The 18,048-nt window shown below is 28.2% G+C and overlaps 2 protein-coding genes across 15 annotated transcripts in view; one reads left to right on the top strand and one right to left on the bottom strand.

Moving 5' to 3' along the window:
* Positions 1–18,048, top strand: part of LOC108000770 (max dimerization protein 1) — a 410,762-nt gene that overhangs the window by 41,280 nt on the left and 351,434 nt on the right. The gene's annotated exons all lie outside the window — the stretch shown is intronic.
* LOC133667362 (uncharacterized) lies at positions 7,997–9,461 on the bottom strand. The gene is made up of 2 exons (XM_062085379.1): positions 8,868–9,461; positions 7,997–8,794 (listed from the first exon to the last, which is right to left on the bottom strand). The coding sequence occupies exons 1-2, from the start codon at positions 9,074–9,076 to the stop codon at positions 8,680–8,682; spliced, it is 324 nt and encodes a 107-aa protein (XP_061941363.1). The 5' UTR covers positions 9,077–9,461; the 3' UTR covers positions 7,997–8,679.

Genomic DNA, 18,048 nt, shown 5'->3' with positions numbered 1-18,048 from the left:
TATTTCAAATTATTGAATTTTAATTATGTAATTTTACGTTTTGGAATTTCTTTCTTTGAAAAGAACATTTATGAAAAAGAAGAGAGAAAAGTATTTGAAAAAGTTATTTAAACAGATATTTTATATGATAGAAGATATGAAAAATCGATATGAAATTGATATATATAATTTAATAATATTGTATTTACTATATTATTGTATTAGTTAAATTTACATTATAATATTTATTGGTTGGATATGTAAGAAGTATATTATTTCTGGTATATTATTATTATAAATTTGAAATAATGATTTAGATTTCGAGATTTAATAGATCAAATTTTCTGAACATTTTTTAATAAAAGTAATGTCTGAAACTTGTTAGAATCAAAATTTATAAAAAAGAAAAATAATAATAATAATACTTTTACACAAATATTTTATTTGTAATTTATCGAAGGAGTTTATTCTAATATCAAAAATAATTACATACGAGAATAAATTATCTAAAAAGTGGAGTAACAAAAATGAAAGATTTACAAAAATTTCACTACGCAAAGACATCCTATAATATATTTCCCTTAACAATTATCATATTAGAAAAATAGTAATGTCTCTAAAAATTTATTTAAAAAAAATTTACTCTTCTATATCTCCAGTTTTCCATCTCTTACTCCAAGAGAATTATTCATCCCAGGAATTGCAACACGAAATTCGCAAGGCATAAATCGTAAATAATGCAGGGAAGGAGGAGGACTAAGAGGGCACCGGTTGCTCAGTTATTCGCATCCTACAGGTTGCAGATTTCGCCATGGTATCCTGGAACTGTTCCAGGCGAAAAAAAAGCTGTTACACCCGGCCGTGGTCGGCCGATAGAGAAACAAATTAGAATTCGACGCGGTGGTGGGGCGACCCTTCAAACTGCAGTTACAGCGGCCAATTTGCTCCAGGGACGTGGCACAGGAAATTGTAATTTATAGTGTAACCGTTCGACCTTATAAATTTCGAAGCAACAACCGGCTGGCAACCATCGCGAAAAATAAATTCGACACCCGTTTTCGAGAGTCGATTCTCGCGGAATCACGCGGCCCGGCCGAGTATACGGGGGGATGATGATGGAGGGGGATGGTGCGGTGATTGCAAGGGGTGTCGAAATGATTTGTGGTATCGGTGACAGCGATTTTTAATGGAAAGATAAATTATATAAGTGACTTTGGCGTGTTTATATTCAATTTTTTAAATGGGTTATTTATTATTTCATTTGATACATAGAACGAAAGGGTAAAATATCTTTCTATTGTGACTTCTAATTGGAGAACAAAATTGCATTTAAGTCAAAGTATTAAAAAATTTGTCGAAATGTTGCAAACTATTTAATTATTATTTCTATTTTCTACGTTATTTCATATGTTCATAATGTTTGGTTAATTTAATTATATATTTCTATTATTATATGTTTTATATTTTAAATTGTTTTATTATATTTTTATTATTATTTTTATTATTATTTTTATTAATCTCTTTAATGTTTAACCTTCGAAGAGTGAAATTTTTAATAATGTAAAATATACATTAAAGTAAAAAAAATCAAATCAATCGAAAATAAATTTTAAATCATTCTTATCTTATGCATAATCACATAATTCTTTTTTATTTCAAACCAGTGTGTTTCAATTCAATATTTTATGATGAAAAAAATAATCGAGTTTAAGATATGATTTCCTTAATTATTCAAATTCCATTTTAAGTTCTCAATCTGAAAAATATACAAAAAACATATATATATATTAAATATAATAAATCTTAATAATAATAATAAAAAATATTTTACAAAAAATTATCTTTACTTAATAAATGAACTAAAACTTGAATAAAATAATTTTTATTTATATTTAATATTTTATAAAGTTTTAACTTCAAAACTAAACAAATATCTTCAAACCTGAAAATTTTTACGATTTTTAAAGATAACAATTTCTTGATTGTTAAAATTCTATTTATTTATTCATTCAAATAAATGCGATGTAATAAAATTTATCGTGCGTATTGCATCTTACCGAGAAATTATTCACATATTGATTTTTCTAAAAGAAACAATCGTGTTCCGCGAAATCAATCTCGAATCGTATTAGTAAATGATATCGTGTTCGTAACGATCGGTTTCCAACGAAACGTCGATGGAAACATCGATGGAAAGAAAAGAAGTGTTTGATGAAAAGTTTCCAAGAATCTTTCGTCCCGAGAATAAAAATGCTTTTCCATCACTTCGTTCCTCTCGTTGTAGAAGCACTAGCGGAATTAGGCAAGACGTCATCAATAGGCGATTCGTGATAAATTGAGTTTATATTTATGGACAGTAACAAATGTTTCGGTATTAAGAAATCGATGGAAACAATTCGTAGCTAAAGTGTATACAGAGCATTGTGTCGGACATGAAAGAAAAGAATTCTTGATTCTTCTAAGTGTTTGTTTCTACGGAAGCAAAGCAGAAATAGAAATTCGAAGCTTTGTCTTGTGTCTATCTTTTTTTCCTTTTCTTTTTTATTCATTTTCATTTTCATCTGGAAGAATTGTAATTGATTTTCATTTTTGAGAAAATGATTAATAAAGTATACAAATATGAATTATAATTGTCTTTACTATGATATATTGAAATCGTTTAAAAAATTGAAACTTTCACAATAAAAAAAAGATTTCTCCGAAATTCCAAAATCTTTCGTCTTTTCTTAATTTTCTAAATTTTATTTAAAAATACTACTTTGCTTAACATCCAAATCATATATACTAAAAAATTATCATATTATATTAAAATATATACAATAATCATTTTAAAGAAAAGTTTATTTACAAAAATCCTGTATCTACATTTTAAAAAATATAAAAACGTACATTTACTTATTTCAAAAAAATATTTTTTTCAACCATGTAGTCATTAGTCGTCTACAGTATTTCAGCATATCTTTCAAACAAGAAAGAGAACAGAGGGGGGGGGCGAGACCTCTTCTTAATGGCGTTCGTTAAACGCGTCAACAGCTTGTCCATCGTGATAAACCGTAACGTAATGGTCGCCGATCGGAATGGTCGGAATCGCCTGCTCCCGCTGTTGCCTCTCATAATTATTTTTATCGAAGACGAACCGGAATGCCCGTCAGAGACCAAGGCTGCGTATCGTGTTTTAAACTTTCCATCGGGCACGCGTTACGTTATCGCTCGAAGGAAAAGAAAAACATTGACTCACGACTCCTCATGGCGTGTGCGAGCACTTAAAAATAAATGACGCCAGAAAGAAAATCGAATTACTTGGAGAAACACGCCACTTGTTCCCTTGTAAACAGAACATCGATCGTGGACTTCTCGCGGACCTCAAAAGTTTTTAAATCGATTTTCGTTTTGTTCGTTTCGTTTTCGTGAATATTAATATTATTTGATGTAGAAAGTTTAATTTTTTTTAAGATTAAAATGGAAATTAAACGAACGATAAATATTTAATTTAGTGGAATCTTCGAATTTTAACAGTATCACTTTCTTATTAATGTCCTTTTTTTCTCAGAAGTTTTATTACATATCATTAAAACTTAAGGTCAATAAAATAAAAATTGGTGTAAATTAAATATCATTTAATATCGATCTGAATATCTATATCTTATATGATTTATATCATATTCGATATAAAATTGTAAAATAATATAAAAGATATCTATACAGTTTATAATTATACGTGTACATACAAAATTTTTAAAGTAAATTTATATTATAGTTCTATCTCTATAACTTATAATCTATCGATTCGTTAATATTAGTCAGTACATTATTAAGTGATCTTTCTACCTGATTTATCTTCAATTGCAATGGACATAATAATTTACGTGATTGAAAATAATGCATTTGTGATCTCGTGACTAGATTGCTTGGGATGAGAATAACGATAGTTATTAGGTCGATTTCTTTGAATCGTGTACAATTATTATAATAAGTACTTGTACATTACATTATGTTTATTTTAGAATTGACATGAATTTTTTCAAATCCAAGTTATTCTAATTTATTTTAGTTTGATTTATATTTGCAAAAAAAATTATAATGTGTGTTAAATATAATATTTAATAATTTTTTTTTGACTCAAAATTATATTATTTTTATACAAAATCATACAACATCAAAATATTGTTAATAAAAAGAATATAGAAAAGTCAAATATGAATAATTACACTTGTTATTTAAAATAATAAATTTTGGTAATTGTAGTTTAAAATATAATTGACTATTTTACTCGAAATTTATCTATATAGAATATCTTTGAAATTATAATAATTACTGCATAATGATTCTATATGCAAAAAAAATTTTTTTTTATTTAAAGCTTCGTTTTTAAATAAATCAAATTTGAAAATTTTTTAAATATAAATAAAAATTCGGATAAAAATAAACTATCGATAATTGATTAGTTATATTGGAAATGTAGAATAAAGTTTTATCGCTTATATCTTTTTTTTTTCGAGAAAATCAAATATTTATAATCAAGAAATCGAATAATCGACAAATTTTCAAATTTAATTTTTTCTAAAAATTATTTTATATTTTTTGTTTATTTGTCATATATAGAATTATTTTTTATCAATAATTTATTCATATCTAATCGAAAATTAACGAACTTGAAAAATTTTCAAATTTGATTTACTTGAAAACGAAGCTTAAAACAAAAAAATGTTATTCTTCTTTTTTGTCTTATTTTTACATATAAAAACTACCTGGCTAATTGACTTCGAAGATATCCTGTATAAATAAAAAAAATTTCCCGACAAAATGTATTAAAATAAATTTTTTACATAAAATGTATAGGTTTTTTTTTTAAAAATCTTAAGAAACTTTGTTGATAAACAAAAAAAGAATGTTCGAATCAATTGTTAAGTGATTTTTAATATATTTTAAAAAAAAAGAAATTCGATATTATTGATATCGAGAGAATTTAACGACTTGAATAATATAACCTTGGAACGAGTTTTGATACAAGTATCTCGTTTTTAAATCGATTTCAAGGTCTCGTGAAGCCTTGGATTACATTCAGGATATAAGAATGGACTTTAATCATAACAAAAATTATTTATTATTTTTCACAAAGATTTTTAATTGAGTCGATTTTGCAAATTCATCATCAAGATTTTTTTTTTTTATCTTCTATTTGTCGTTATTTATTTTCTTTCGTAAACATTTTCTTATGTTACGTTTCATCGTATCTATGCTTATTTTTTCGATGCAAATCGTCTCATTCAAAGAAGTCAAGTTTTTCTTTTTATCCTTTTTATCCTTGATAAAAGTCTTTCGTGCTTTCGTAAACAAATTATTCGAAGAGATAAAATTAATTGATCTACGAGGAGATCTGTTAATTAGTAATAGAGAATACATATAAGAAAGATGATTATCATAATATAAATTGCGTATGAATTTATATTTTTATGTTTACTTGAAATGTTATACAAGTATCGTATGATTATTATGTCATGATTGTTATACGAGTTACTGTTGCACGAATAATTTGTCAATCACTTGATTACTATCATGGTTCTAATCTATTATGGAGTATTCGATTAATGTAGAGATATTATATCTTGCATAGTGCATTATTACTAAGTATGCGAATTTTAATAGAATATTATGAATAAATAAATATTGTAATTGTATCATCACGAGTTAAAAATTAAAAAAATTTCCTTTTTCAAACAACTTTTGTATGAATATTTTTTTTTATAACATTCCTTCCTTGAAAGATATTGTGTATGTTATTTATATTCTGTTATATATATATATTACAAAATTGTATGAGAGTATTATTCGAATAGAAAATAATGTATAATATATATATTAAAAGTATCTAAATATATAAAAATGCTACAAATTCATTCATACGTTAAAAAATTAATGCAAATGAATTTATATAAATATTATATGAGAATTAGAATGCTAGAAATATCAAATATGAATGGGCGTCATAAATATATTTTTTGTAATACTATAATAATTCGTATATTATAAATAATATTATTATTAGTAATTAACTTATATGAGAAACAAAAAAAAAAAATACTAGTCATTCAAGTTTAGATCATTACTGTTTATATATTATCGTAACGTATCTACATATATTTAAAAACAATTGCTTCTTATTCTGTATTTAACTGAAATATTTATCGATTATTCGATACCGAACAATAAATAATAAAATTGTTGCAATTTTTAAAAATATTTTTTTTAATCTTTTCGCGTACATTTATTAATATTCATCGTTCTGTTTAAATAATTATATAATTCCAACGAGCAGTAATACGAAATATAAGCGGAGAAATATTATTTCGATTATCGAACGCAATTCTCTCAACATCTCTCCGCTCTCTATAACCGAGAAAATGGTCATGCGTGCTCGGCCGGATCCCGACCTGCGTAAACTCGATTTTACGTAAGGCGCGAATGGAAAAAATAATCCGTGAGCCTGTTTCATCCCCACCACGCATGTATGTAGCGCGTGAATGCGCGCGGATGGAACAACAACTCGTGGAGAAAAAGGAAAGCCTTGCGAAATCGAAGATGTAGGGGTTTTGTATTTCTCAGAGGCAAACGTATTTTCGAGTGTTCTTCCGAATGACTGGTGGAAAAAGGCTGACTTATGTAATGCATCTAGAAATGTCACTGTTACGTGATCCAACGATTGTCTGCAAGTTAAGGAAAGCTTGTTCTTCGTACGAAAGAGTGGAAATCTCTGAGGAAAAATTTTTCAAGAATCGAATATTGGCAATTTTAGGTGTAGGATGTTCCTTATATTGCATTATATTTTGTAATTTTTTGGTATTTTGGCAAATTGTGTCGCAATAACGAAATATTTTTATTTCGTGAATCTTCGTGAACACTTTTTAGAATTTTTATTGAATATTGTGCGCTGTAGCTGTTTGTAATTCAATATTCAACCGATTGCAATGAAAGAAAAATACGTCTTGTTTTTCGTAACTGTTTTACTGTGTCTGTCTCTGGATTGCATAAAGAACGTCTGCATAAATTGTTACGAGACCAAATTATTATTCTTTTCGTTAAATATTTGCTTTCAAATTTAATAAAAATTATAGATTCTTAATTGCAATCCATAATAATTAACAAATAATTGATAAATTAATGAAATTTATTTTTATTAATAATTTAAAATTTAAAATTAAAGATTATTGCAACGATTATTTTCAATTGAAATTATTTTTATAGAAAATTTGCAATAAATTAGTATTGAAATATTAATTTAAAACTTATATCTGCAAATGTGAAGAAGTTGAGAAACACTGATCAAGAACTCAGACTGACACAGGTTTTTCTTATCAAAGAAAATAGATTTTAAGAAAAAATTTTCTATTGATTCTTTAATTTCAATTTCACTTAATAATTAAAAATCTGTTTTCAAAGAATAATCATTTATAATTTATATTTAATTCAATATTTCATATCAATTGAAAACAGTGTGCAATAAAAAGAATGTTGTAAGTTATAACAATATTTTTACAATCTTCATCTGTTTAAAGTTTGCAAATGTTAATATTATCTGGCATATTTTGGCAGATGCATATGTTGCACTTTTCAAAAATGCTCTATATATATTAAGAAGAAAATAAGTGTTAGTTTTTATGAAATAATAAATTATAATTAGAATAATCATTTTATAATATGTTGGTCATAACGATTATAAATTATGCGGTAAAAACATTCATAAATTTAATAATGTAAAAAAATTAATAATGTTTAATTCATTTTTCTTTACGTAAGATCGTAAATAGTTTTGATTATGAAAAATATTGTTTATTTAGATATAACAAATTTTTATGAAATTGATACTGTGATATATTTAAATTATAATATAAATTAAAATGAAATATAAAAATATACTTTAAATTTTTTATATCATAAGTTATTTAATTGTCATAATTTTCTACAAAATTTTCTATAAAAAATAAATATTCTTATATTGATTTTTTTAAATTTTCTGAAATGATTTTTAAACTTTATGATTTTTTTAATGCATTTTTTATCTTATTACATATTATATATTATATATCTATAATATCTATAGTTAAACGTGTTACTAATTAAAAAAATAATTTATTCATACAATAAATCTTATATATGTTTTGTATTAGAAAATATGTATAATCTCAAATAGCTTAATATATATAAAGGAATCAAATTAAATAATTAATTCTATTATGAATAATAAAATTCAGAATTAAAAGAAATAAAAGATATTATCACGGTCAACTCAAGAATTCATTAAAGAAGAAAATTAATAGAGGAAAGAAAACGAAGTTAATATTTTTAATGAATTAAATTGATTCTGATAGAAATAAAATTTTTAATTTTTAAAAAAACGCCTCACTTATCCACTCTTATTCGTCAAATCCAATTCATTCGAATCATCCAATAGAGATGTAATAAAGAAGAAAAGAAGGAGTCAAAGAAATCTCTAATAAATACAAATCAAAAAGGTTATGAATTAAAAAAAAACTTATCATCCACGTCATCGCAGACAACTCGTTCGAGACACGTAGTGGAGAACGAAGGGATCGAAACATGGACGAAGACGGAATGAGGTTCTCGTATATCTAGTGTGTGCAATGAAAGCGCAGGCATTAGGGACGTTGGACCCTCGAAGTCTCTCCCTCGTGCTCGCGCAGCTCACCATTGCCACTTTGAATCTCGTTCACCTTGAGCTTCGTCGTCAGTGGCTCCCAACTTGTTCTTCTTCTTAACTATTATCGTCGATTTCCTCAAGCTTGATCGCGTTAGTTGGCTAGAAGGCAAAGAAAGATATAGGTTTTTCAGACGGATAATATGGAGAAGTGCGTATCACGACAGCCGCTTACGTAAGATAGTAGCCTAGGTCACGTACGTTGCCAAGCCAAACTACGACGTATGCAGAAAGCCTGATCGTCGGACAGACTGGTCTCCGTTCCCCCTCTGATGGCCGCTGTTCGCGTGGAAAAAATCTACGAGATGTATACCGTGCTCTTTCAGTTACGTTTGTTACTGAGAAGTTGATGTAAATCAAAACAAGGGAAATTGTCATTGCCATCTTGAGAGATTCTATTTAAAATTTTGAAGATAAATGTTATTTGATACTTTGAATAGAAAAGGAAATTTTCAGTTATTTCAAAATATGAATATTTACTATGAATATTTATAAAAGTATAAGAATTTATAATGAAATAATATACAAATCTAAATAAAAGTCTTATGGTATCAAATTAATCAATTTTACTGTCCGAAGAATTCTTAATTTCATCATCGAAATATATGATTAACAAATATTTTTAAAATCTATTAAATAAAAGCTGATAGATATTATTGTAAAATCTTGATTACATATAAAGAATATATAAAATATTTGATACAAATAAAATTGATATATGAATAAAATATAAATATAATAAATTATATAAATAAAATATAAATTTTAAATCTAATAATAAGCATTGATAGAATTAATGCAATTAATCCAAAAATTCCATATCCATGTTATTTCATCAACATCCGTATGAAGGGACTCCTATTTTTCGGTACGAAATTCAATTTTTTTTCAAACAATCTTTTCCAGTCGACTCGTCTTCGACGAGTATGGAAGGAAACCGATATCTTTAATTCCCACAGTGAAAAAAGAAGGACTGACAGGAAAAAAGGGGAAGAATACGATGGTGGCGATAGAGGTGGCGAAGAAATCGGAGAGGAAGAAAAATGGTAATTAAAACGAGAGCGCACGGCAGGCCTCGGTTCGAATATCGGCTTTCGGCTGGTCTGAAAACGATACCTGGTGTTCTCCTCTTTTTCCATGTCCCCTCTCGCTTCTTACCGCGATCATCCCTCCCTCGCACTTCGAACACGTGCCGCGGACTTTTAAATTCGCTCCGCCACTACGACTCGACATGGTTGTTTCTATCTCCTCTTCTTTATCTCGCTATTCTCGTGGTTTTTGCAGTTATCCTTATGTAGAAAACGGAGAATTGTGCATCTAATCTCCGTCTCTGTCTCTCTGTTTTCTCTTTTCTTCGACGATTCATTTTTTTTAAGGATAAGGATACAATGCGGGTCGATGGTTCACGATGGTTTTCGATCGAAATATATTAGATATAGATGGCGATAGTGAGGATCGATGGTGGCGGCGCGAGGAAACGAGAGTTTTAGATCAAGGTTAGGTTTGATGATTGCGTGTTTCTTTTTTGCGTTGGTCGTATGTCGGTTTTGTTTTTTTTGCTGAGGTATATTATGTACGTATATTTATTGTTTTTAATTTTATTAGTATTATTATTATATTAGGTATTATATTTTAGGCATCATATTTTATATATTATTTTATAAATGTATTATATATATTTTAGTAAGAAGCAGTAAAAAAACAGTGACATTTGGTTTTATCGATAAATTATTGATTAAATTACATTTTTACATTTTTCATGGAATTAAAAGATAAAAATAATCAATTTGATTTTTTAGAGAATTATTTATAAATCTATCAACAAAAAAAAATTATAATTGATATTGGTAGGATTATTTTCTATTTGAAAATTAAAATAAAAAAATGAATATTTGTATAATTTTAGATTTTTTTCAAAGATTAAAAATTTATTAATTATTAATTATTAATAATTAATTATATAATTTTTAGGATATCTCATTTATTTTCCGTCCCTGTTCAATTTCTTATTATAACTTGGGACGCAGTGGAGTTTGAAGGATAGATCGACTCGACGAATTTCTGACGTGAATTGAATACTGTTGACGTAAAACTGATTGCCAAGAGTAGGTAGATTTTTGGAGTTAGATATATATATAAAATCGTGTCATGAATAATCAGATTTATTTATAACCACATCATATAACATGATTTTGTTCATCTCTCTCGTTGAATGTGATCATAATGATGTCGTTGTCATTGAATCCGACTATATCAAAACAAGTAATAAATAGCGAAACCTAGGGAAAAAAAATAGTGAGAAAACAGAAAAATTAAATTTTATTGACATTGAATATTATTATGTAATAAATTAATGAACTTGTCGATAATAATAATCTTGTGTTTACATAATAAACATCTATTTATATATTTTTATATATATATCTTGAAAATTAATAAAATTAAGAAAATAAAAAATAAAATTTTAAACCTGGCATTTTGAATATAAAATCTCAATCTAATAATCTTAATGACAAAAATATTATATAATTACAAATTTATTATAATAATATCCAATATTTTTCTATTCATTATATTCTTATAAAGGGATTTAATTCCCTATGAAATAATTCATAACCAATTAGACGAATTCAAATAGCTCAACACGAGATAGCACAATCTCGAATCGAGCAGACACAATTTTCGGTCACGAAACTGTCTCGGCTCATGTTTTCGAATCGATGGAAACGAGGATCGATACGAGCGCCAAAGCAACAGCTCTCGAGAATCATCATCGTTGAGTGGAAGTTTCGGTTTCCGGCCGAATTTCGACTAGTCGCGTGGTCGTCGTTGTTCGGATGCTTCCGCAATAATTCGATTATATAATCCGAATGAGAGATCGGTTAATGCGTGGGAGGGATGGACAACTCTGGAAAAGTTCCACTGGCCGGTCAGGTGTGTCGCGATCGCTTTCAATGCCCCAGGCTTGCGATTTCGTTGAAATTTTGATTACGAGATATGGAAGAAGAGGAAATTAGAATTTCTTTTTTTCCTCGGTTGAACGATTAAATGCGATGAATTATATTCTTGACTATCCAATAATTATTAATTTTAAATCGTTTGCTTTAAGTCACGTTTAAAGTCACGTCTATTCGATTGCTGGTGATATTAATTGAAATTAGTAAAGTAAGTAGATATATTGTAAAGTTTAATAAAATTAAGTTTTTCTTTTCGAAAAAGCCAAAATTCTTTTATGAGAAATGAAAGGAAAGAGGAAAAAGAAATTTTTATATAAAAGATTGCATATAATTTTTTAAATAGCATTATTATTTCTTGAATTTGAATTATTTTAAAAAGAGAGCAATATTTGTCTATAAAAAGTTTAATTCCACATGATAAATAGTACTACGCAAAATAAAATAGAAACAATCTAACGTTACCGTTAATTTTAGTAATATCTTGATTGCTGCAATATTAATTAGAAATATTAAGATTGAAAGTTACGAAATTATTATTTCTTGAATATTGATGTAATGAAAAGTTTAAGGCATGGCTTCCCAATCTGAGTTTCAATTTGTAATTAATAAATATAGAAAGCTTTATAAATGAAATTAATTAATTAATTAATTTCACATAATTATTAATTATTAACAAAAATCTTATCTTATTATATTATATATAATTAATTTATTTATGCATTTCTGTAATTTTATTTCTACTTTTTTAAATACTTAAATTATCATATTTTCTTATCATATTGTTAATGATAAAATTACATCATACAAATTTATAATAATTATTTCTATACTAGAATTTGTGCATATAATTCATTCCTAAAATTAAAATATTAACTTATTAAGATCATAGGTTATTTGATCTCGTATTATTACTATTATATATAACGAGAATTGTTTCTAGGAAAAAATTGTTTAAATTATCTTATATTATTTTAAGACACGATATTAATATTTCTATCAATTGTTGTCAACGTGAGACACAAAGTTCGACTCTCAAAATTATTTTTACAATTAAAAATTATAATTCGTAATAATAAGTATAAAAAGTATAAGAAAAACAATATTTTTATGTTGATTTAGGAGAAAAAAATAAAACAACTGAATAAGATACAGGTTGTTTGTCAACAATTTAAGAGATTTCAATTTTTCTCTGATTTTATTTATTATTTATTTATATCGGTCTTATTTGTTTTTTTTTTAAGCAACGAGACGCGTCCTTCCGATTCGCATCTCAAGAAACAAGACTGGCTGGTTGGCCGTGGCAGCTTGCCATTTGTGCTACATTACACAGGAGTGAATTTAATTTTAAATACCTCGCCGCCTCGCGACGTAGAATCAAGCAGAATTCCGCGCCTAATTGTGAATGAATCGATACAATGATAAAACACGGGATATTCACGATCATATCGATCGATTTTTAAAATATTTATCTTTTCGACCATCAATAATTGTGTTATCATCGAGGTATAAATACAATTGATTTATCAGAATTGCGAAAGAAAAGTGCTGATAAGGGACAATAGTTTCTGGCGATGAGTCGAGTTGTAATGAGAAAAACTTGATAATTTGATATATGTATTTGTGAAAAATTTTAAATCATATCTTGAGTTATTGAGAAAGTTACGGTTCTTCTTCTTTCGTTTCTTTAAAAGAGAATTATCTGGTAATCTGGTAATCTGGAGGATCATTGACAGTTTTGACAGAGGAATATTAATAATTTAAATGATTAATAATTTTTTTATACTTTTTTTATTTTAACTATTAATGCTATTTACGTGAAGTGTAAATACTTTCTATTATAAGATAATTTAATTATTGAGAAATATCTATATTAAAAAAGAAAAGAATAACCAATAATTTTATTAGTAAAAATAATAAAGAATATAGATAATATTATAATTGGATATTTAAATAAAACATTTTAATTTTTATATTATACGTATATTAAATTCAACGATCATCAAATTTACGATATATCGTATTTAAATAATTAGTAATAGATTTATTAAAGAATTTAAATTTCGTTTAAAAAATAGTATAAGGTATTTAATAATATATATATATATATTGCAAGTAGTAATATTCTATATATTTTATATATAAGTGGAAGTTTCATAAGATTATCACTAACAAAGACTTTTCGATGGAATTACCTACATGCTGTTATTACAACGATCTCATTATACATGCCAAGCAGATGGAACAAACTAAACAGCGTATATGCTTTCGTGGACTGTACTTGTGGCGTAACTTTGCGTATTACTATATTACTCCTAATTGTGTGTGGATAGCTGGGAAAATCGTGAGCTAATAATCAACTCTAGCTGAGATTATAACATTAATTATATAAAATTGAAATAATTTTTCATTTAAAATCTGTAAATTCATTCAAAAGCACTGATAATTTGTCCATTTTTATTATTTAACGATCGATGATATCAAACTCGAATAATTTAAAAAGAAATAATCGTTCACCATCTTTTTCCTATTATCAAAAATTTCAAATTGGTGTTAAAATTTTTGCAAATTTTTAAAAATTTATTTTTCTTATACGATGGCACACAACTTAAAAACGAAACAATTCAATTTCATAATTAATCCAATCGAATTCCATGACGATGATCATAATGTATTTCAGGAACAAAATATGTTATTGATTAAAAAGAAAAAATTTTTTTAACAGAGAATGTCAACTGTCCTGACAATTTGTTTCAACGTCATTGATAAATTTAATTTGCACGTAGAAAAATTCACGTCAAATTGAATTATTTCACGTCAAATCTCGTACGATGCATCGTATTGAGCGTGCCAACGGCGCGCTCATATTTTTAAATTATTTGTTTTATTCGTCCCTTGTACTCTCATTGCAAATTATATATCTATTTAATCTCCTCTCTTTCAAACGAACCACCGTCTGAATAGCCTTATTGAATCTCTCGTCGTATTAATACCCCACTTGTATTACTCGACACACAGATTTGCGTGTCAATAGATTTTTTCCTCGCTTCTAACTACGCCTTTAATTAAATAAACAAATTCCTAGCTTCGCATTCTTCATCCCCTTCGCTCGAGTCGAGGCCATAACTTCAACACTCGCAAAATTCACCCCTACATCACGTACGGTCTCCTCTCGCGGCCACCGAGATAAACAAAACGACCTCTGCTCTCCAAACTTATCTTACACTTGGCTCCCGTATATTATATATTTTCTCCATTTTCGTTTCTTTCCCACCCAAGCACGGAGCGCAAAAAAGAGGAGAGGAGAAGAGAGAGAGAGAGAAGCTTTTGAAAAAGGCCCCGCGTGGCCGTGTGTATCGATCGCTCTCTCGACGACCGCCTACACGTAAACGCATGCGATTCGAGGTTTGCACGGAGATCCGCTACAAAGGTTAGTGCCAGTGAGCATGAAATAGAACGAAACGGGCGAACGTCGTGAGGGAGAGAGAGAGAGAAAGAGAGGAAGAGGGGGAGGTGGTTCGAGGGGGTATGCTCGATGCGGTCTCTAATTGGAGGCTGTTAACGCATAATTAACGTGGCGTTGTTATCCTCCTATTTCGCTCGATGCCCACCACCCCACAGTGCCGTACCCTTCACCGGCCTGTTTCGCCCTTGGTTGGCCACAAACCGATCTCCAATCACCGTCCAAACCGTCGATATAACCGTGGCCTTTCGAAAATTACGGGAAACCAGTAGGCAGGTCGAAAATACGCCTACCTATGCCTACCGTGCGCAATCCCCTTGCTAGCTTCAGGGGGATCTATTGTGCGTGTGTCCTCTCTCTTTCTCTCTCGCTGGATCTTTCTGTTTCGGGTTACGCGGACTCTCCACCCTTGTTGGGTCTGTTGTCTATTGGGTTTCTGATGCTTCAACAGGTTATGTCGTGTTTGGACAAAGATGGTGTTGGCTGAGATGTGGTTGTTCGTTGTGTTGACAATTTTATGGTTGGGGTTTGGGATTATGTTGGAGGCGAATTAAAAGTGAAACGATGTCGTTTGAAGGGTGACGTAAGTCAGAAATCTGTTATATCTAATTATGATATTTTTTTTAGTTTGAATAAAAGAAAATTATATCTTGTAAGTTATAAGTATGATTCGAGTAATTCAAGATTAATTGTATTGAGCGAGTTGTACGGCGTTTAAAATTAATTAAATTTCCAAATCATGCGTAAATAAATTATATTTTACCCGAGTATTTTTTATTTAAATTATAAACGACTTATAAATCACGAGAAGTTATTAAATTTATCATCTAGTTGGGTGTTGATATTTGATTCTTTGTTTTAATATTTCTCGATAAAATTATTTTTCAACTCAGAATCAACTTTCTTAAAATACACGCGAAAAATTAATTTTTGAATTCTTTAATTTTTTAAAATATATTTTTCTTTTTTATCTTATAAGTTTGTATTCTATTATAATCTATTCCAAATTTATTTATCCGGGAGAATAATTAAATTACCGAACAAAAATCTGCAATATCGATGAAAACAATAATTTTTTAAATCGTTCAAATTTTTGCCTTAAACGATTCATCGACCAATCATTCAAATTAAAAAGAAAACATTCGTATCAGAACTCGCGAACGAAGTAAAATCAAAATTTTGTCTCTGTGTCTAATTCCACCGATATCCAACTAAATCAAAAATCACTTATCGATAGGAAAAGCGAGAAGAAAAACCTTGTATACAAAGCTTAAACCTTCGAGCAACGCTCTAATCCTACTACATCTTCCCACGCATCGATCCATCAATCGTCATTCCTAAGCTCGCGTGTCTCCTCCGGTTTCTTGCTTACCTTTCATCCCCCGTCCATTTATCAACATCCCTATTCGTCTCTGGGCCAAGGTCGCCTCCAGGCTCGTGGACAATTAAAATTAATCGTGGGGCTCGGCAAAAAAAAAAGGAAAGAAAAAAATCGATTTTCCGAAAATTTCGAACCGAAACGCAGTATCGGTGCATTATTAATCGTTCTTCCTGATCTTAAAACGTTGTCGCTTTTGGAAATTTGGAGGAAATCGATGGAAGATTTTAAAGATTGTCAGCTATTTGATCAACATCGATATATTTATAGTTATCGCTTATTATTAGTATATATTATTTAATTATATTGTTCTGATCTAATTTAAAGTAATTCAACGTGTGAAATTCATAGATATCTAGAAATTTTATTATATGAATTAGAGAAAAGTGAATGAAAATATTATTTTCAAATTTTTCGATATTTTATTTCCACTTTGAAGCAAAAATGGAAAATCAATATTTTTTTTTTAAATTAATCAGGAAAATATAAGTATTTTTTATCATGCTATAAAATTTCAGTAATTAATTGTTGTATCTAAATGAGAAAATTGCTCACAAACTTTCACTGAAGAGATTTTTTTTATCAAGAATTAAGATAATAATAATATAATGAATTAATAGAAGTGATTTTTCCTGTAAGATAATATTAAAATATTTTCATGAGCTATTCTTAAATACAAAAATTGTAAATTTGTAATATTTCATATATTATTACACATTTTACAGAAAATATTTCGTGAAATTCTTTTAATGTGAATTCCTTTTAATTGGATAAAAAATAATAGCTTCTAGAAGAATTAATTGGATTCCTGTTATACGAACAGTTAATTATGCGAACGTATTTGTTTTCTGACAGGCTCATCTAAATAAAATTCCTCTATATTCGCACGAAGTTTGATTTCAATCGAAATTTTCGGATTAAAAAAAATAGCAGTAAATCAATATATAATGTAGTAATGTTCCTTGCGGAATTACTTTTAATTGCAATGAATTAGTAGAATCGATAAAAGTGAGTTTTCCTGTAAAAAGAAAGGTCTTAAAATATTTTTTAAGTGCTGAAAACTTTCCACGCGAATAGAAATATATCAGTGGCGACTATTCGAATAAAATAAAATTTAAGATGTAAACGCCGAGAGAATTAAATAGAATAGAGATAAAATAAAAATTTCCAATTTCGGCGAGAGATAAAATATCGTTTCGATACACGGATGCACGAAGTCTTTTTCGGTCGATGAAATTTGCATTTTATACAATGGCGAATGAAAAGTAGCGGTCGTAATGTCGTGGAATATTCTCCGTCTGAAGTTATGGCAGAAAAGTGTAGCACCAGTTTCGTGCAACGCGATACGTTAAAACCGCCGAAATTTAGTATCCGTGGCTCTGTGTCTGCTTTATTTCCTGCACGAAAATAATAATTTCGGAACGAAACTCGCCAAACAATGCCATTTAACGCTCGATGCATCGAAATATGTGTATGTAATAGGGAAAATAAAAAAAAAAAGAAAAAAGAAAAAAAGAGAACAATAGGTATTTCAGAATTCTATCTCTATTTTTCGTTATAC

Source organism: Apis cerana, linkage group LG15, assembly GCF_029169275.1.
Source record: "Apis cerana isolate GH-2021 linkage group LG15, AcerK_1.0, whole genome shotgun sequence".
NCBI lineage: Eukaryota > Metazoa > Arthropoda > Insecta > Hymenoptera > Apidae > Apis > Apis cerana.
The sequence above is the reverse complement of the archived record's forward strand: the minus strand, read 5'-3'. Positions and strand labels throughout refer to the sequence as shown.

Excerpts from the sequence above, each read along its gene's own strand:
- LOC133667362 (XM_062085379.1), bottom strand. The coding sequence starts at position 9,076 with ATGGCAATGACAATTTCCCTTGTTTTGATTTACATCAACTTCTCAGTA. Across the intron at positions 8,795-8,867 it reads GACCTAGGCTACTATCTTAC|CCAACTAACGCGATCAAGCT; the intron begins GTAAGCGGCTGT and ends TTTGCCTTCTAG.